The following is a 22,193-nucleotide window of genomic DNA, read 5'->3' as shown; positions in this document are numbered from 1 at the left end:
ACTTTTTCCCTCCTAGCACAATTGGGAAAGCACACATGTGAAGTGCTTCCTTCCACAACATAAACCAGAAAAGAGTTAAATAAGATTTTTTTAAATTACATCACCTCATAATGAACAGGTAGTTATATCTTGTGTGTGCTCCCTCAACACAGCTGTAATAAATCTCAGTAACACAGTTCCGGATTTAAAGAAAGAAAGAAACAAACACGGGAGAGTACAATCACCTTTGAATGTTTGACATTAAATAACACAAATTATGGCAGATATCAGCAAGTATCTCAACACTTGCAAATTAAGTGTGGACAAATGGCTGCAGACATGTACCTGAAGTCCTGCCCCTTAGAAACAAACTTCACGCATATGAATATTTAGGGTCTGATCCAAAACTCTTCAAGGCAACAGAAAATTAGTATTTTCAGAGGACTTTGGAAACAGACATTTTGATGAATAAGATAAATATACGTTCTTTTGAATAACAGCACATTGATATACCTTAGGTTTACAGCCTCTTACTAAAGCATCATATATTTTTAGCACAACGGTATCATGTCTATTTACCCTAATACCTTAACTATCTGAGTTAAATAAGCAGATGATAAACCATCTTATTCATATGAAAATGATGTCTGGGACACACCAATGTTTCAATTATTAACTTATGAAATTACCTAAAGAACCATGGCCATTCCGGACCCCACTTAGCGCAATTTCTCCTTGGACAAATGATAAACAATAGTTCTCATCATGCATTGCTAAAACAGAGATTTTCAAAGAATGTGGTGCAATTTCTCCCAGCTGGCACTAAATATCACAAGATGATATTTTAAAAGATAAAGTAACAGGATATTGAAGGGAAGTCCAGGGTATCAAGCAAAGGCCAGTACTCCTCTGTCCCCAACTCACCACCTCCAAAGCTAATTATCAGGATAAAAGGAAACTAAAGGAAAAGAAGAAATTAGAAAAGACAGTAAGCGAAGGAAAAAAATACAATGCTTTGGCTTCGTAGTAATAAAAGATTTAGAAATATCATTGAGAAGCAAACAAATTAATAGTACCTTTTGAGCACTCTACTTATCAAGCCCACTTTCTATACAACTTCTGTATTTCTGTTGAACTCCATCTATGCTATCTTTATGCCATTTATGCTGCTCTGTAGTCAGAAGCCAGATAATTATCTTCAGTTTTATAAGCTATTGTGGATCATGAACCAAGTCAGTGCTTCTTTTCATGCGCTCACATTAGTCCCTTGTCACTGAAAAAAACGGTAAGTGATCCAGCAACAAGCATCTTTTTTTACCTTTTTTATTCTTTTTAATGCACAACAATTATGCAGAGTTGTACTACATGGTGCTGGAGTTGCTATTTTCCTACTCTAGTGTACTCAGTGTTACAGTAGAATGATACAGACCTTAACATTTTTGTCTTTATCAGCAAGTATCCTTTAAACATTATCACACTGTCACATCTCTATAGATACATGAAGTACAGAAGTAGAAAGAAAATAATCTCCCTTACTGTTTCCCATAAACTCAACCAAGAAAAGTCCCTCCCACTGAAGATTCATTTAACATATTGACAGAGTGGTTACAAGCCTAAGAAAACAAATCTTAAAAAAACAATTCTTCACATTGCAGACTGTGTGACCCATCAAATCAAACTCTGGGGTCTGAAAATATTTATAACTCCAAAAGCATGAATGCTGAGGCATCTCTTTGGATTCCTTTTAATTTCTGAGTGATTTTTAGAGGAAAGGCCCATTTCACAATCCTAAGTGACACAGAAATCCAAGAAAAGAACCCAATACATAGGAGGTTAGCAACAAGTGTGCATTTTACTTAACGAATAAGACTACATTTTACTATGAAGCATTCTGTTTCTTCGAAGTGCTGAAAGACCTATGACCATTCAATTATTGCCAGCTAACATACTATTCACAACTAATACTAACAGATACTCCATCCTGTTCACTTCTGATAATGAAATCAACTAATAAAGTTGCCTTTTTACTATGAAAAATCAATTCCACGGAAATCTATGAGATTTTGAACACAAACATTAGGTTTTTGCTTACTTTCTATAAAATTAAAGCAAGGAACCAATTTGAGGATAAAAACGACCCACCGGGTTTCACCATGACTTTCATAAAAAATTATCACAGTACATATTAAATCATTAGTGAGAGGCAATGCTGCCTGTTAGTTTTAAAATGCAGAGAATGAAACTCATTGCAGAAGCAAAAGAGGGCCAATAACATAATTACAAGCCGGTGCCCATGCAGTCTGAGTTAATGCTGTTATTTGACATTGCAAGGCTATGCCTTCTCCCATGAGCCCTGCTGGAGACAAGGTTCACTCTAATTGGTTCCAAAGCACAACCTACCAACCACTGCCTTCCTCTGGCCCAGGAATGGTAATTTCCACACGACTGTAAATAGTGTTTGCAAACAATACAAACATGGTAATAAGAGGCTAGGTGGGTAATTAATGTGGTTACAAAGCAGCTTATTTGCATTTTTATTTAAAACTGCCTTCTTTAAAAAGCAGCTCAGATTTCTTTTTGCAAAAGGAGCCTCGGTTAAGGAATAGAGCAGTAATTACTCTCTTTAGGGGTTCTTTTATACATCCTTTAGGGAATTAGAATGAAAAGATAAGCAGAATTATAAAGGGAATCATGTAAAATATGAAATGCACTATAAACACTTAGTACTGTATTTACCATAAGCTAAGCTTGTCTTCTTCATTAATGGAATATATTACAAGCTTATGTTACAATCAGATTAATTGTGAAGATGGTTTAAAAATATATATATCCAGGCACCTTAATTCCCTCGTTCCTCTCCCAGAACTGACAACCAGAAATCCAGTGACAGCAGAACTCATTTCATGCAGGAATGAATCTACCTGGACTACAGTAAATGAATATTCAGTGTCAACAACACTAAACAGTTTTAGAATCTGAGATACAAAGGTTTAGGAAAAAAATCAAACCCAAGTTACACCAGTACATGTAAAGTATCAGTGAAAACCAAACTTCTCTGCACCCTACCAGCTGAACTCAAGTTCAATGTAGAAAGGCTGCATTTCTTTTAAAGATAGAGAGCTACAGACAGGTTTTTAATACTGTTGAGCAAAAGTATTTCCTAGTGCCACTAAGCTGAAGACTAAGTATGAAGTGTAGTTTTAAAGAGGTTATTCTGATTTTTTTTTCTCTTTGGGGGCAGTATCTTGATTATTTTTGTTAAAAGGCTCATATTGCATTTAAAGTTGTATTATTACAAAGCTTTAGGCAGGGATTTTGTGATTCACATTTCCAGATTAAGAATAGCAGGACTGTGCTAAAGAAACAAATCACCAGAAAGATCTCCTCAACATTTCTATGTATGACATTCTGCTGATGTAAGGAAAAAAATAAGGAACAATAAAATCCTGTGACTTCTTTCAAAATTTCATTTTAGATTTATTTTTTATGTGTGTAGCAAATACTGGACGGTGAATGGAATTGTGAGAGCAGAAATAATTTAGTCAACACCACTCCTAGCTATAAAGCTAATCTGTTGCATCATTCTTTTCCTTCACCAGCATCCAATTTTTCATTATTAGTAGAAATCTTTCTGCTTGCTCTACCTACGCTTGTAAAGTCCCAGTTTATCTCAACATGCTTCATTATATGGGTTCTCCTCATATCTGAGGAAAAGATGAAAGAAAGCAAAGACTTCTGACTTTTACAGTGTAGTTCTTCCATTCATACTACCAGACTTTTTAAAAATGTTATTTCCTACACTTGTAAAAATTCTATAGTGCTAAATCACTTCAAATGCCCTTCTACCTTGTTGGACATTGCTAAACTTTCTCCTGCACGTATTACCTATATTACACCATTAAAAAGCATTCTCTACTTAAAGACATGACAACAACATAAACCAGAAACTTAACAACAAAATAAAAAGCACTACAAAATGTTTATTTCCTTAACCCTCATTTATTAAATAAGAATGGAGTTCCGAGGACACTCAGTATTAAATGCTTCACTTGCGAACGCTACACTGGAAGTCAATGTGACTATGGAGGGTAGTGAGCACAAAGTATCATGGAAAGTACCATCCTCCACAGAGTTCAGAATCAAAAATCCTTGGGCAGGGACTTAAGCTATTTTTTACATTTATTTTTCCTGTAAATTGTCACATGCATATGAAGAATTTATACTAATGATCTTTGCTTTATGCAACCCAAATTACGTATTTCACTCAGTACAGTGTAGCAAAGATCAAAAACTTACTCAACATATCTGTGGTCCTTTTCAAGTAGATAAAAGCTAAACTATAACCACCTTTTTAACAAGTTTGGTTTGGTGTTTTTTTTTTCCCTTTTAATCCATTTTCACATTTAAATTCACTTTATTTTGAGTCCCAGCTATTAACTGAACCAGAATAAAAAAAAATTGAGAACCACATTGAGAAATAAAGCATATATCAAATTAATTAAACATTTTTAATTCAGCCCTGTTTATTGGAGTTATAAGCCCTAAGAAGTCCTAAATGCTTAGAAAATGACCACCAAATCCTTTAAAGCCTCCTGCTCTCACACTGACCGGCTTTGTATTTCATGAATGTAATTACTTTAGAATACCTCTGTATTTATCATGATAATAAAACTCTATCTTTAGTACAGCAACTAATACAATTAGTGCAGAGATAACTGCAGATGAAGATGTAGGTATGAAACAGTTTAGCTGTAGCCAGCACATCAACTCTCTAACGAAATGTATCAGTATTCAGAAGGATGCCCAACCTTGAAAGTTAGGGGCTTAACACATCGGCTATATAATTCAGACTTTGTTTTACAGTGGTTTCATTACTAACCATAAAAACTGTAACAGTGGAACTGTATAAACAAACTGAACAGTGTTTTTACTGTAAAACATGAATGTAATATAAATATTTGCCTTTCCCTTTTCTCAGCATCTGTAATGAGAGCAAATTCATGCCATATGTTTATAGTGTACGAAAAATAGATCTCAACAACTCATCCATGTAGATGTTGGCTAAATTGTTTAATTTTTTAACTTTAGGGGGGAAGCTTTTAAGCAATTTCCTTGCAAATCATTAGAAAGCCTCTTGCTCTTGTCAGTGGCTACATTCCCTGATTCACAGCTGGTTTTAGAAAAACTTGAAGACCACAGATTTCTCACTGATAACGAGATCAATAGCTCTGACAGGTTGAGACATGACCACGTGGATAGCTACCATTCCAATATACAAGCCTGCAAACTGAAGAAAAACCTGCCACCTGAGAACATGCCAGGAGAGTTTGAAGTACAAAAGAAACTGCTTTCCAGCTTCTTATACTAACAGACTGTATTACATTTAGTTTTCCTCAGTGCTGTGTATGCATGCTACTACTGCTTAAAAATTATGACTACCATTATTTATAATTCACTGTCCATCTATATTTGGAAAATAACTTCACAGCACACATCACTCTCTTAAGGTGTCCCAGCTGAGCAGATTACTCACAGGAAGCTACTAAATTCTTGAACGTTGTGGCCAAAGTCCAGCCATGCTTGCATACTGTTCTCAGTCAGTCGTTTCTAGCACCAGCACTGGTTAGCACTTATAACTATCAAGTCTCTGCTAGTAACATAAGGTCTGATTCCACCGCAATTACAGTTAATTAAATGATTCCTTCGCTTCATAAAGATCTGGATTACACCCTTAAAAAGAAAACAAGCCTTATGCTCAGCAGTGGAACTCACTTTAACTCACTTCAACTAAACTCACTTTAGTTCAAGTGTCTGTGACTGCAACTGAGACTAGTTTCATATTGCATTATCAATTATCTTAATACAAAGACACTGCCCCTGCCTGCAAGGCCTGTTCCCCATTGCAAGGTTTGGATAACTACTTTATCTTGATTCTTCAGCATGGTCACTATTCATAGCGCTGAAGATGAGTGAAGATGAAATACGCACTGAAGGCTTCTATACCTGTGTATTACACTGTGATGGCATGTGAACCAATAATACATAGTTATGGAATACCATGCTTTGAAACAATACAATTCTTTATTACAAAATAACAACACAATATTGGACATAATATTTTCACAGAAGCGCATGTGCTTTAGCAGTATGATATTCCGAAATACTTTGTATTTTGAGGAGATTAGTTTTTCAGAGTTTGAAACTCTTTAATTCTTTCAAACAGATTGTGGCTTCATTTAGTACTTACTAAGTCTCCAAAGCCATCTTTTACACATTCTTCAGATTTTTCCACAACTGACAACCTGCCACTAATCATGATGAGATGTCCTCCCTCAATCATTCAAGTATGTTAATTCCAAGAACAATGTATTTTGCTGGTTCTGATGTTGTCTTACATGGTCTTGGTATGGAAATCATGTATTCATAGTCTGACTGCCTTACAGAAGAAGCTCACAAAATTAACATCCAATAGATAGAAAGGGAAATAGTATTTCTGCATCAAGATCAGCATCCATTACAAGAGACTAAAGAATATTTTACAGAGCTAGTCTGCATTCCACACAACCAAGAACACCAATGGAGACAAAGCACTACATTGGAACGCAGTATTCCTTCCTCAAGGAGACACACACAGTTGACAAAGGAAAACTGTTGCCTGCGTTCTGTGCAAACATGCCCAGTTTGCTTCTCATCTTTCTGCGCTTCACAAGATTACAACTGGAATACAAAGACTCACTTATCAGGTTTTAATTTCATTCAGTTACCTAATCAGCAAGAATATAAATCACTCCTTAGGTGGGGAATACTTTAGGGGAAAGGAATACAGCAAGGAGTCATGTTTATTTTGTTGGTTTTCTTCATAGCCATTCTCTCTTCTCTTGTTACATCTCTACCTTGTAAGTTTCTACATATAAAGCAAACCCAAATTTTCTTTTTACAGTTTAATCTAATCTTTGATGTAGCTGTAGGCTTAACACTGAGGAATAATTACAAAAGAAACATTATACTTTTTATGAAATATTAAACTTACAATTTATCTTTTAATATCTACTTCAAAGACTATTTGACAGAAATAAATAAATGAGAGCTTCTTGGCAAGAGAAGCTGTGATTTATGAAATATTTTATTCATTCATATTCTTAAGTATTTTCTTGAGAATACCGCTAACATCTGGAGCTACACGGTCTTATCCAAACATTCTGCTCATACTCAATTAGGAAATTATATCAATAATAATGTAAAATAAATTACCTAGCTTCTCTTCCTGGAGCATAGATTTCAGTGTTTGTCAGAGCAACTATGTGTACAAACAGCACTGTAGTGTTTTTCATTAAGCCTTAAAGTCAATTAAGCTACGACTTGGAACAATCATTCCTCCTTTGGAAAGTATTGATATTTATTCTTGGCTGCTTTCAGTCCTTTTCACTACTCAAGGAGAGATTTATGTTTGACAATTTCTTTCTGATTAAAATGAATCATAACTCTAGAATTCTAATTTCCTCTTTTCCAAGCAAGAAATTATCAGTTTTAAATTGATACTGAATGTCATCTTGCATGTACAACAGTCATTTTCAAGATACTGAATGTAAAACTATACTGATCTCTCTTTTTATCCGCTGCTTCTAAATACTTTCTCTTCCTTTTTCTCTTTGTGTATCTATATAAAACATTGGATTGTACCAATATAATCCACTATACCTCTCTATAAAAATTATATTTGACAGAATAGCTACACCAGTCACATTAAAACTTGTCACAACGTTTCACATTATGCAATTTCCCTTTATCTGCAATATTAGCAAAATTTTGCTGTAGTTTAGAAAGAAAATAACTGGAATACTGCAGGTTGCAAACAAATGTCAGTTATCTAAAGTAATTAGCAAGTTTGTACAGACAATCCCTACTCAAATGGCTCAAACTCTCTATAAAACAGCTCTTCAGACAAAACTTAATAAAAGCAAAGTTTTCCAGATTTGTATCCAAAAGCGAATCAAGATCAGTTTGAATTTTGTTTTTAAACATAATGGCAGCCAATCTGGAAAAAAAAAAAAAAACCAAAAAAGCAACCAAACAAAAAAACCAAACTACAAAAAACACCACCTACCTTATTTTCTCCCGTTATTCTCCCTCTTTTCTCTATATCTTGACAATTGGGTTTTTCCATTTAGCTGTTCCATTCTGTCCTTATAAAATGGTAGCCCCAGAGGAAGGCCTCAAAGATGATCAGGGGCTGGAACACCTCCCATATGAAGACAGGCTGAGAAAGTTGGGGCTGTTCAGCCTGGAGAAGAGAAGCTGCGTGGAGACCTCAGAGCAGCTTCCAGTGTCTAAAGGGAGGCCTTACAAGGATGCTGGAGAGGGACTCTTCATCAGGGACTGTAGCAATAGTACAAGGGGTAATGGGTTTAAACTTCAACAGGGGATGTTCAAGTTAGATATAAGGAAGAAGCTCTTTACGGTGCAGGTGGTGAGGCACTGGAATGGGTTGCCCAGAGAAGCTGTGGCTGCCCCATCCCTGGCAGTGCTCAAGGTCAGGTTGGACAGGGCTTGGAGCAATGTGCTCTAGTGGAAAGTGTCCATGCCCATGGCAGGGGTGTGGAACTACATATTCTTAAGGTCCTTTCCAATCCAAACCATTCTATGATTGTATGAAATAGACTCACTAAGGAAAGAAGCCAGATGGTTTTCCCAAGTACTCTTAAAGATGTCATACTTCATTTTCAAATGCCGCATTACAGTAGGATTCATTTGGGGAACTTTTCTGTTTTGTTGTGATTTGGCAGTGGTGGTTGGGGTTTGTTTTTATAAGAATTAATATTTTTTCTGTATATATTTCAGGCTTTACTTAACACAGACCGTCAATTAGACAATTGTATTGAATCCTGAAATAACAACAGTTGTTTCTTTATATATTTTTAATTAGTCTTCTTACAAAATAAGCAGAAACCAATTTTGCACCTGACAACAAAAAGAAAGAAAAAGGAAATATTCTTTATCCAACATTTAAACCTTGAGTACTAAGGTTTAAGTACCCAAGGGGGCGTATTTTCTCCTGCGGAAAAGCCAGTACAGGATACATATTGGTTTTCGTAATATACATGCTATTATAGGACTACCAATTCTATTTCCAGCACCGTACATTTATGACATGTAAACACACTAGAATACTATACGGCAAAGATATTTATTTTTTTTTTTTGTCATAAAGGTACAGTTCACACAAATTAGAAGCAAACAGGGTTTGGATAATCAGTTAAAGGGTAGGAATGTGTTTACCAAATTTCTACCCCTCAAAATCCTGGAAGAAGACAGTATTTATAGTGCAGTTTATAGAGTTAATCTCAAAAAGTAACAAGAAAACATATAACAAGTAGGAGCACTATTGTTGCCAAAAAAACCTACCTGAATAGCATAAACATGAGGCTTTGTAAGACTACATCCTACACAGCTGTATTTTTTAAAAAATTGTTTCAAAATTGGAAGGTAAACCCATTTCCTTACAATAGTTTTGCTTTCCCTAGGAAAAAAGGAGACAAAATACTGAGGATGCTTTAAAGCTCTTTGTAGTAGGATAGTTGCAGCTACATGCTGAGAATTCAGCTGAAGCACGTGTAGAGGTTGTTGACGTTTTTCTTAAACTCTTTGATTTTAGGAAAGAATTTTCAATTAACAACTTCCTGCTCTGCAGTTACACCTATAAGCTAAAAATTAATATTTTACATCAATATTTTAATATTAGTATCAATCAATCAAATTAATCTTTGTCTCTCTGTTTTCAAAAACTGACTTTGGGGAAGGTTTTTGTATTTGTTTTCCTCAAGACTGCTTACAATTTGATGTAAATTTTAAGCATCTTGTAATTCATCAACTAATTCTCTCCTGGTTACACACTCCAAGTAATTAAAGTTCAGTAATAACTTATTCTTTCTGCTCCAGCACCTGCATTTCATTTGTTTATTTTCCCAGAGTCATAAATCTGAGGGACTGTCAAAGTGCCATAATATTAGTGCAATAATCAAAGTTAATTAGTCCCTCTCAATAAACAACAACAAAGCCATTACAAAGATGCATTGAAGGTTTTCCAGCTACCCAGTTTACAGATGAGATTCTTTTCTGAACAATTAGAGTTTGAAAACTGTTAGTAAATAAATGTAGTGTTTCTGAAGTAATTTGACCTTCAGTGATCTTCATTCAATTAACAATTCATTAACTCTTGGTGAGATAATATAGGTATTAAGACAAGTACTCCTGAACTCCTATTGCCTTCTAAGTGCTCAGACATACGCTTAGAATTAAGGGATAATGGATTTTTTTCCAAATAAAAGGTACTCAGTACCAGCCTTATTTTAGTTACATTAAAAACATTCTATACAGCCATATTTAGCTGGACTGTGACTACTAAATTTGAAAGACAGAATATCACCAGATATCACACAGGAGAGATGAACTTTAAGCAACACATGCTATGCTTGCCCCTGTTGGAATTCTCTTGGAATTCCACACTATTGGAAAAAAAAAAATCAAACCAAACCAAACCAACAACCAAAAATATAGCTTTTATGTGAAGTATTGAAGGGAAAAGGAAGATATTTTTCCCTCCCACTCCTTTACTGTAAATCATTAATAGCACCTTAAGCAAGAGAAGGAGGCCTAAATCCAAAGACTTTCTTGAAGAAACTCACGGTTACAAAAACTAGCAATATTATAAGCATCGCTTCTTTGGCAATACTTACTTGTATTATAAGTGCTGTTTGTTTTGTACTAATAAATATTATCATCATCTGTAGATTACTTATGTGTAAATTTTAATACTACTGAGTGCTCTCCCATATCATCCAGGAAGAGCTGAAGTATTTTCAGAGCTTGGGAAATAAAGCTAAAGTACTCATCACTAATTTTAGCAAGAAAGAAATAAAATTCTGAGAATCTGATCCTTCAGTTTATTATCCAAGTTAAGTGTATAGGACTGTGTCAACAGATTATCTCCTGGAAGTCAGCAGTCATAGCAAGCTCAGACAAAAGTAGCCTGCAATCCTTACCAGAAAGTAAATGATTGTGGGAGGAATAAATTAAGAGCACTGAATAAATTTTAATAAGGGCATTAGAAGATTTTCCCCCCTCAAAAAAGGAGGGGAAGTTAGGAGTTAACGAAACCATGGAATAGACAGTACTGAAGAGTTAGTATTTGCATGACAAATTGAAAGAAAAATGAAAGACAGGAAGAAGAAATGGGAAGGGAAAAAAAAAACAAACGTTGAGGCAGACTGAATGGCAGCAGTGCTGTTGGGCCTGATAGTCTAGGAAAGGAGGGAAACATTCTTGGTTTTGAAAAATGTAAGAAGGATCCTCTATAATCTCCCATAGTATGAAAACTATGGGCAAATAGTGGCTGTCTTTGATATCTGACTGTGTACGTTCTCCTTCAGTTAGTTATATAAGTTGATTCTGGAAATGTCCTGTCCTATGAACTGTTAGTTATACAAGTTGATTCTGGAAATGTCCTGTCCTATGAACTATGAACCATGCCTCAGTGATTCTTTCAACAGCATCTGTATGTAGCATTGATAACAACATGTCAAGCCTTGCAGTCCAATACAGCCATACAAAATGAAAAATCTCTATCACTAATATACCACTGACTGAACAGGCTACTACAAATAAGAAAAATGCCTTCTTCCTTAGATTCTTAAATGGCAATGTAATATCCCTTTCACTGCACAAAAGACTTCATGTCTTATAAAACACAGCTTAGTGTTGGACACTATATACATTCACTTACCCATTCCATGAGAATGCGTTGTACAGCATCATTGCCTCTTGACATATTTCTGCAGGCCAGGATAACATATGCCCCATGCAGTGCGAGAGACTTTGCAGTTTCAAAACCTATGATAAAATATTTTCCTAGTCAGAAATACATCTTGGTAACAAAACATAGCTATAAAATTACCTGAAAAGGTAAGCCACGCACTTAAGCACACTAATGCTACCTGCAGCCTGAGAATCCGTTTGACAGTCACCTGGACACAGCTTCCAAGAGCACATATGGAAAAGGTAGACACCTCAATTGGAGGAGGTCTTTGGGACAACAATTGCCCATATTTTGTTCAAAATAGACTTGGGATCTTCAAAAAGCAGACTCAATTCCTCTGTCTTGGTGACTTCCGCTGTTAGAAAAGCAGGATTATACTTATCCCTTACCTGATTATGAAGAATGAGCTGTATGACGAGACTGCAGAACTATTATGTCTAGCAACATCACACTGAAAGTGACAGAGTATTCCAAAACTGAGCTCTGGGCTTTATAGATGCACAGTAAGCCTTTGATTCATCAATCGGAGGACCACCTGTAGCAGGAGGACCACCCAGTGGGATGTGTAAGGGAGTAAGAAGCAAAATCACGTGAAGGTTACTACTACTTTTTCTGATCCAAAGCCCACGCCATCTGTAGAACACTGCAGTGCAAAACTGGGCACCAGAGAAGTTAAAGATCAAACCACATGCAGGAGGGGGCTGTCATGCTCATTCTTAGAAAATGAGATTCTACCTAAGGAGATCTGTAACCCACATGTATGTTTTATTATCCACATGCTTCAAAATCCTTGCTAAACTTTTCCTTAAATTATCTGTGTAAAATCAGCTCATTTTCTGTCCCATCACAAACTGATACACGGAGAAAAATTTTTTCACAATCGTTCTCATTATGAGTAATCAATCAGATAACATGCAGCTTCAATATATTGGTTATGGTATCATGGGGCTAAAAGGGTCACTGAATGTACCAGATGATACAGAGAAAAAATGATCCATGAAAAATTCCCTTTTGCATAACTCACTGATATGAATTAATCTGCAAGCACATTCTTTCCAAATCTGAGACAAGTGGACAGACAGTTCCCACTTTGCTGCAATTAAAGTGGAGCATGAATCTATATCCCCGGGTTTTTTTCCTTTCATCCATAGAACAAAGTTTCACAGTGAATTTCTAAGTGACTGTACACAACCTTTTTATGCAATACTGTTAATAATTGTTCTGCATTTGGGCACTTCATTTCTCCTTCCTAAAAGGAGACTTCAGATTAATTTCAGTTTGTTAATTTGGGACTATACTGCAATTTAATGAGATCAGTTCAAATTATGAAACTGTCCACCAAGAGGTGCAGCACTTTCCAGTTTGACATCATCTGCGAGCTTTGTGAGCGCACTGTGTTTCACTGTTCAATTCATTAATGAAAAGCTGCACAGAAGTTAGTCCAAGGTAAACTTCATTAAATTGGAAAAAATCTGTGAGAATTTACACCAGGAGATGATGAGTTCTTGAAAGTGCAGAATGCCCATAAAGCGCAGAGAACTGAGCCAGAAACTGGGTTTCTAGCAGGGTGAGCTACTACATAGCTGTGATGTATTCAACAGTATCACTGGGTGCCCATCTCCATGGAGAACTGTAACGACGACAGAAATTTCCTTTTAGCTGAAAGAGGCATAACACAGCTTTATGAGTTCCAATTAGACAAGCTTAAACTAGAAAATGAAGAATCAAACTGAAATGCCCAGCAATCTGAGTACATAAAGAAGTGAAAGAAAGGAGGTATATGTTTTAGCTTTCTGACACTGAAAGCATGTTCATGTTTTCTTTTTAAAAATTGTTTACCAAAAAGCCTATTAAGATGAGCTGTCTCACTTCCAAACACCCTGAAGCAACAAAATTCAGTTACAGCACAAGACATAACTCACAATATAGAAACAACAGACACCAAGACAAATTTATACCATTTGCTGCAATTACATACTTACGGTATTTAAGTCCAAGCAATTTCCTTGTATCTCTTTTAAAGCTATTCATTGTACCAAGCAACTTTAATTACCTGGGTAATTCATTGCATGCATATGAATTCAGCTACAGCACATGCAAAGATTTCCCCTGTTTCTCATTCCACTTTAAGAATATTTAAATAAATTTTTTCATGTTACTAATGTAAGACACTTTGTACCATGCACAGTACTATTAGCTAGCTGTATGCTTCCTGTTCTGCACAAAAAAATGCACTTATTTTGACCAGCTTGCCATGCTATTAACAACCAGTTGGAATGCCTGGGATTACAGTTTTTCTACTGTTACGCAAAGATCTAGCGCTGATGGCCAGTTTAATTAGCTAAACGTGATGATGTTTTGCTAACTCCACCCCATCTCACACTGTGAAAATAATAAATTCCATGCCATTCTGTTACAGCTAATAACTTGATTCTCATTATAAACTAAACTGAGAAAGATTCAATTTAAACAAGTTACATGCTGCAAATTTAGTTAATTTTAATACCACCTTGATTTTTCCCTGCAAACTTGGAGATCAGTGTTAAACACTGCTCTTTAGGATGTACTTGCTCTTTTCTGGTCTGCCAAAGGATGAGTCTTCACCCTTAGGCAGGCATGTTCTAGACCTTTCAAGGAAATTATATGCTTAAAAAGAAAACTCTTTTCAGAGGATTTTTAAGCAGCAGTCCATCCTTCCATTCAAAATACTGCCACAGGTCAAGTGCTGATGTGTCTCCCCATCAGACATATATAAAACTACAAACTCATGCATGAACAATCACGCACTGTATTTAGGACAGCCAGATTTATGCAAAAAAAAGAAAAAAAATCCAGGTACCTCAAACCACATTAAGGTTCCAATTCCATGATTGAATTACTAGCTATGAGTAGGGATTGTACATACCTATTTCTACTTGATCTCTCTATCATTTTGTGTGGAGCATAATTTATAAGGCGTCTTTTGCCTCAGACTATTCCAGATGAAATATATCAAGTAGTAACACAATGTCTTCTTCACAGAGCTCACAGGTTTAAGTATGATCCACCTACAAACTTGCTAGCTCACGGGAATGCAGCATTTTTATGTATGTCCTTACAATAAATCTTTATGGACCTGAAAATCCTCATTAAGCAGCACAACTAAAATATCTTTACAGTTTAAGAAACAACTATGCAGGAGCTTTGAAGAATGCAGCTTCTAACTGAAACACCTGAAGCAGGAGTTTGGAAGCACCTCAGCATTCAAGACTTGTTACAGCTTCAGCTCTCTATCTTCTGCAAAAATTAACATTTCTTTCCTCCCCCAGAGCCACATCACTCAAAGTAGTTGGGAAAAGATTCTAAAACAGTGGAAAGCTTTGACACATTCACTGTGTTAAACTAAGTTTACCAACATATGTTCTTCAGCAAAATGTAGCCATGTTTTCAATACATAGTAAATTTTAAAATCTCAGCCTAACACAGGGATTGAGTATCTGAAAGTACAAAACTATTTAAACGCTGTGAAGAAAAACCTTGCCTGCCTATAAAAACTAGACTGAATCAAAATCCACACTGAATATGGTTTCATACACCAAAGTTAAACCACAAATACCATAAACACCCAAACAACAGTAAAACTGTTAAACAGAAAGAGAGATCTGAATAACTATATTAGGGACATGCATAATTAAGGAGCCAGAGCAACCTTAATTCTACCCACGAAAGCAACTCTGTGGACATCAAAAGAACTTAAGATTTCTTTAAAACTTCACTTATTCTGAGTCTGCAGTCACCAATATGCTCTTACAGTGACATAGCCCCTTCACAACGAAGGAGCATTAACAGCAATGATCCTAGTTTCTTTTCCAGGAAACAATTACATCCTCCAGTGGCGAATGTTCCCTGCACCTGCAGTAGTGCCAGGCTATTGCAGCTGCAGAGCTATTTAACACAGGTAAAAGAGCACAGGATACTGATGACAAGAACTTCTGCCCCTCACACTCTGCCCAGCCACAACTGCTGGCAAAGGGCCTATACAAAGGAAACTGTGTACAGCCCCAACGTATTATTGTTCTGTGCTTCACTTGTCAGATTTCAAAGTAAGGAACTCAAAAATATATGCAAAATTGAGCATCTTCTTATAGAAAAATCACATGTTGTATACTAGTGTTTTGTTTTGCTTTTACAACAGCAACAACTACATTAGAAAAACAGCATGAGATAATATACTTGAACATCAAGGACATGCAATTACAAAAAGTAAGATAGATACTTCCCCCAAATGTGACAGAACAACACTTAAATAATGCACACTTTAGAAAAGCAATCATAGTGTATTTAAATACTCTATACAATATAATTTGAAAAAACTAATACAGTTTTTGAAAACTAAAATAAATCTCAACTGATTGCCCTGGAAATCTTGAGAGACAAGACTGTCCTGAGACTGTCTACTCTTGCTCTAGCTGAATGAGCTCTAATCTGACACTCAAAAGTGAAAATCCTGTTTAAGCGTAAGGGATACATGAGGATAAACATGATGGCATAACTCTCTACAGCAGCAGCTAACCTAAAAGACTGGTAGCAGAACTAACAAGAGAGCTATAAGCATATGGGATTTGCTACAGACATTTAAAACCCTCCAGCCCTTTACTTCCAGCATGATTTTCATACAGACTCAGGAATTAGCACTCAATTTCATTCTTTATCTTCTGTGATGACTGTTCAGCTCAATATTCTCGCATTCTTATCTATCTACAGTCGACTACTGTCACTGAATTTTGGGACAGATTTTCAGCTAAGGGTCTCAATCAACAAGCAGTTAGCATTGCTCAATTAACACCAACTGCATTGTGTCAACACATTCCAGATGAGTACATGGCTCTGAGAAACAGTGCAACCTCCTCTATAAAACAAGAGGATTCACTGAATAGAAAAGTAATTCAGTGATTTCTTGTTTAAATAAAGTAGCATACAGCTATGTATCATTGGGAGACATTTTGTAAAGAACCTGCATCAAGCATTCATGTTTTAAAACATTCCTTTATTTCAAATATAGGAAAATGTGAACACACAAGAAGAAATTCAAAAATATTTCAGACAATAGCAAGTTCGCATCTTCTCTACCTTCTCCCAGACACTCCAGGATATCTTAGATCTGTCATTTAAAACACATTTGAAACAGTGATGTACCTTTCAACTCAGTCCTCAATGTAAAAGCCTACAGGGTTTCTTTACATTTAGGGTTTTTTACATTTGGTTTCTTCAAAGTAATTTCTTTCTTTGTCTCCACTGATATAAGAGCTCTGGAAGCCTTGAGATTCTAAAATATTTTCAGATGTGCTTGAGGAATGATTTAGAGATGCCATGAGCCCAGCCTTCCTTGAGCCCTATGTCACAGTTTGAATGTAAACTAAAACAGAATCCCAAAGAAAACCTTCCTTTCCACTACAGTAAGCACAGTTAGATCAGGTAAGTGAACAAAACTGTCCTATGGAATTGGAAGTGACAAGTGTTGGCCTCCTTGTGTTATGTATTTCTGGCCTTTCATACACAACATAGTATATGACTAGTGTGTATTAATTTCACAGCTGTGTGTAGGCTTTTCTTTTACCCCCACTACACTGTTCTCAAACTTCCACGTTGCTTTCTGAATTGCTGCAAACATCTGTTGCATTCTTAGACAGATGCCCCATTGCATAGTGAAGTTAATTTTCAGACTAGATCTGGGTTACAGTTTGGGGTTTTTTTTGAAATATTTATATTTCCTTTCATTATAAACTAGGTAAGAGACTTGCACAAAATCATTCTTTGATAAACTAGTAGTTGGAAGGCCCATTTATTTTCCATGTATGGTATTATGATATTGCAAGTAAAAAATCCAACTTCCAATGAATAGGAAGTTTTCTATCTGTATGATTTGATCCTTCTTGGGAAGGATCAATAGCTTTATATAACCTTCATAAAGTAAAAGCAACAGCTATTTTAATTAATTCTGCAATCCAGAAAATATGAAACCTTAATTAAAACATTTTTGGCACTAAACATAAATGAAAAAATCCTTTCTGGCCTCTTTCACTCAAGGGCAGTATAGCCAGTAGTTCAGAAGTTCCCCTTTAAACTCTGATAGTGTATAAAACATACATGTTAAGAGAACTTCCTCCAGGCAGAAGTGATATAAAAGAGTGTAAAAAGAAGGATGCTACTTTTTCTTGGAGTTTTGGTCTCCTCGTCTGAGTTCTTTCCAGAAAAAAAAACAAACTTCTCAGACAATTCCTCTTGAACTAAGCATAGGCCAATATGCAGCAATTTAATTTTACTTTGGATTAAGATCTGCGGGAGAAGAGAAATATTCTCAGTATTAGTTCAGTATTTGTGTTTCTATAGCACACATCCAACACCTTACTTAGAAAACCTATGGCATGCACAGAACCAGAAGAGCCCTTGGCAGTTTTAAGCCAGCAAACAACAGAGGCCAGTATGTATGCTTCTTTTTAAACCCTTAACATTCTTATAACAAGTTTTACTCAACCATCAGAAAGTTCATCTGCAACATCTGGTCATCATCCAAATCTCACTATTTTTGTTTTCTTCTAATGCAGAAGTAATAAGTATCACAAAAATATTTTTCCAGGTACAAGATGTTACTCCCTTCAAACACCCTTTGCTTTGAAAACAAAACTGTACATTTTTCCTGCAACAGGAGTAAATCTGAGTTTTAGCTAAAAGGGAAGGAAATAAAAACCACAGTGACACAATATACAATACTCTTTTTTTTAAAATGCCACATGTAATCTATAAGAAACGTAATTTATACCCAGTTTTACTACAGAGAAGAGTTGTGAAAAGGTTAAACACTCAAGAACTTGCAATAAATCATATTTATAATCCAAAATAGACTCTCATTCCAAGTGCTGCATCTCAGCAAACAGATTAGGTGGGGTTTGATTTTGGGGACCCAAGAGAACTACATATAAACGGAGGAGAGACTTGTCTCCTAGACATCACTAGATTTATTTCAATTTGGAAGACCTAAACACCAGTGACAATGAATCAGATCTTATTCAACACTTCCTCAGAAAATGAGTAAAGCAGATTCAAACGTGCTAAAGATAAAGCGATGAAGAATTCAGAGTTACGTAAGCTTCTTTTCAAGTTGAAATATTGCAACGATTATGTGTGATTTAGGGAAGAATCTTCGGCAACAAGGACCCTTGTCTCCTGTGCTGGTGGTTTAAAGGTACAACATCCAACAGATCTTTCACATCAAGTGCTAGCAACCACATGCAAAATATCACATCATTGACAAATTCGTACTTTCCAGAGCCCCAAAAGCACGATGCTTTCTGTATCAGGACTGCTTGCCCACAAGCACCCCACTTCAAGACAGATATTTAGGATAAAATCTCTGAGACGTGTTATTCAAGTTGCTCCAAATGCACATTTACAAGCAAATAAAGCACCGAGATATTTTTAAGAGCTTAAGTTTAAAATGAGTGATTTGCAGGAAATCCTAATGCTGCCTTTGGTTCTGTGTGTTTGCAGGCACATGGTAATAGCGCATACTGATATTTTTAATTGAAAAGTTTGATGTTATAGGAAAGATGCATCCTGCCTTTCCCTTTGTATGTAAATTGGCCAAGAGTGTTTTTCTTGGAGCCAGGAACCAGAGAAAAAGCCAACCAAAACGAAACAGGATGACTAATGCACTGGCTCTGTTTTCCATCTAACCAACTTAAAAAAATCTACACTCACTACACATTACACTTCTTAGCAATATACTGTCTGGGTAGGGCAAAGTTAGTCTTAACAATAAGTTCATTGGCATTGTCACTGACAAACTCGAACTACTTTGTTCTATCTGGAGGGAGCATAACACTAAAAAATATGAATAAACATCCTTAAAATGATGGGATTATAAACATCTGTAACTTACTGCTCCTTTAAAAAAATTTAAAATGCAGCACTGGAGGCAAAGAAAGCTGAATTCAAAAGTGAAGACATTGCAAGCAAGCAAATGTATAAAACAGTGACTATGTGTAGGTACATACATTACAAATATGCTGTAACTAGTTGCAGCATAGATCTACTCTAGTTGTACTGTCCAAGATGCCCACCAGCTCACTCTAAAATGCAACTACACAATACACAAACAAAGCTTGGACTTCAGTCCTTTCTGCTCAGTTGAAACCTAATACTGATAATTATCTCAGCTATCCAAGGCACAGTGCAGCAGCAGATTCAAAACCACGTTTCCTATCCTTTCTGTGGTACAGGTGCTACCATCCAATATAAATATTTCAGTAACAGCCAAGGCTTCCAGTCTGGAATGACCACTATTGTGAGATACGGCAGACTGAATACAGACCCAAGCTACTTATCATGTCCCATGATAAAGCCTTGGTTTAGTTATGTAAAAACAATTCCCACCAACCATTACATATCTGCCCCTAAAATACATGGAAATGACTACCCTGAAAAACTGTGGTTTTAAATAAGGTAGATGGACATCCTGCTTGGTGCCTGAATAGGTATCAGTGGCCAGAGATTAAAGCAGAGGGAAAAGAAGGAGAATCGGAGATGAGAAATGAATTTTCAGTGAAAGCCCAGTTTTGTCTTTCATATCTACTGCTTGCATTGGATGTACATCGTGACCAAAACTCCCAGCCAAAAAGGATTCAGTCATGCAGCTTCTATGACAGCTAATCTCAAAGCTCTGTTTCACCAATATATGCTCCTTTAAAAGGAGGAAAAAAAAAAGTCTCAGCCTTCATGTTTCATCTTGCCTTTCATCATCTATCAAATGAGAAGATCATGCTCCTGCCAAATCCCAAACAAATTTTTCTGGAATATTTTTCTTAAATAAGTCCAATGGGCATTATCAGAGTGACATTTTAGCAATACTAAAATCCTTTGCAGAAATTAGCACTACTAGTCATATATTAGCATGAAATCTGCAACTGAAGTTTACTCTGAACTTTTTATTCTCAGTGTTCCTTCAAGCATAGAATAAATGCATGTTTTCTTTCAATTGTCTTAAAAAATGACAGTGTGGCTTCTTGCAAGCAAGTCAGTCAGTTTTCCTAACACAAAGCAATTTCTGTAGTTAAAATATATATCAGAATTCAGCACTTGGCTTTACACTTTAAGGAGAATTTATTAGAGTTTATTTTTCTGCTTGTGTATAATTTTTTTTTCCTTTGTAACAGATAACATATCATGAGGGAAGATAGACATCTGAATATGAAGCAATCTGGCACACAACTTCACATTTTTTAAATAAAAATAACTTCTCCACCTAAAAGTGTATCTACATGTATTTTTACCAAGTCAAACAAAAAGAGCTTGATACACTTTAAAAGAAACCTGAGCTAGCAACGTAGTCTTAAAAAGAGCAGAACCCTTTCTAGTGTGACTCATATTCCTAATTTTAGTAAACCCCCCTAAATTACTCTACTCAGAATTGCATATTCTTAAATTCATAAGGGATAACATAACTATAGTCTAACAAAATATTTTAATACACTACTTCTATTTTTATTGCAAAATATACACTTCCAAAATAAACATTTAACTGAAATCTAGAGTAGCAGAAAACAATAAATCTGCCCGCAATGTAAGTCAACATCAAATCAGCAACTCAATGAAAGCTAGATCAGATCTCAGAAGTCAAATTCTACATGACATTTAGGGCACACTATATCCCAGTAAGTAATCATTCCTGAACGTTTAGTCACTATGAGACAACTAATTTTTTTGTTGTTGTTGTTTACTTGTCTAAATAGAGCCAGTTTATTTATTAGTACCATTACTTGAATACATTATTAAGGAAGTAAGTAATATTTTTGTGCATGCAACTGTAGCTTCACCCCTATTTTACAGCAAAGCTGAGGCCAGCTCATGAGAAGCAGTACCAACAAAACTTAAAAAGCAGTCTCACATGCACAAAAACTCATTAAGGGTTTACCTAACATCAGTATAGAATACCAAAAGCCAGCAATAAAGAGATTCGAGTATCTAGCAAAGCCCTGTACTCTTGAAGGGCTTGTGTTCTGGAGAAGTGCCAATGTTAAGAACATGCATAACTGGGTTTATAAGAAGTCTGATCAGATATTCCATATCAACTAAGTATCAAAAGCTGTTTTGAGAGGCGTGCATTTTTTTTCACCTAATCCTTAAAACTTTGGGGCTACCCCCCCTTCCCCATTGTTGCTATTTTTAAGACACTTTATTAGACAAGCTTACTCAAGTGACCAGCAAAAATGACAGATAACTTAAAATTTATCTTTAACTGTCTCCCACAGGCTTTCCTTCCCTGTCCCACAATGAGATATTTAAAAAGAAAAGAAGAGTTCCAAGTTCAGAGAAATAGGGCTGGCAAACTCTCCTTCTCTAAAGCTACTCTTTGTATCAGCAGTAG

At 35.8% G+C, this 22,193-nt stretch overlaps 1 protein-coding gene across 1 annotated transcript in view; it reads right to left on the bottom strand.

Moving 5' to 3' along the window:
• WWOX (WW domain containing oxidoreductase) overlaps window positions 1–22,193 on the bottom strand; it is a gene marked incomplete at both ends in the record, with an annotated part of 129,221 nt that overhangs the window by 90,279 nt on the left and 16,749 nt on the right. The window contains one exon of the mRNA XM_010013390.1: window positions 11,759–11,865. Within this exon, the coding sequence (XP_010011692.1) occupies window positions 11,759–11,865 (107 nt within the window). The remainder of the gene's footprint in view (window positions 1–11,758; window positions 11,866–22,193) is intronic.

Source organism: Nestor notabilis, unplaced genomic scaffold, assembly GCF_000696875.1.
Source record: "Nestor notabilis isolate BGI_N333 unplaced genomic scaffold, ASM69687v1 scaffold12714, whole genome shotgun sequence".
Taxonomy (NCBI): Eukaryota; Metazoa; Chordata; class Aves; order Psittaciformes; family Psittacidae; genus Nestor; species Nestor notabilis.
Note: the sequence above shows the minus strand (reverse complement) of the source record. Positions and strands in the feature narration are given on the sequence as shown.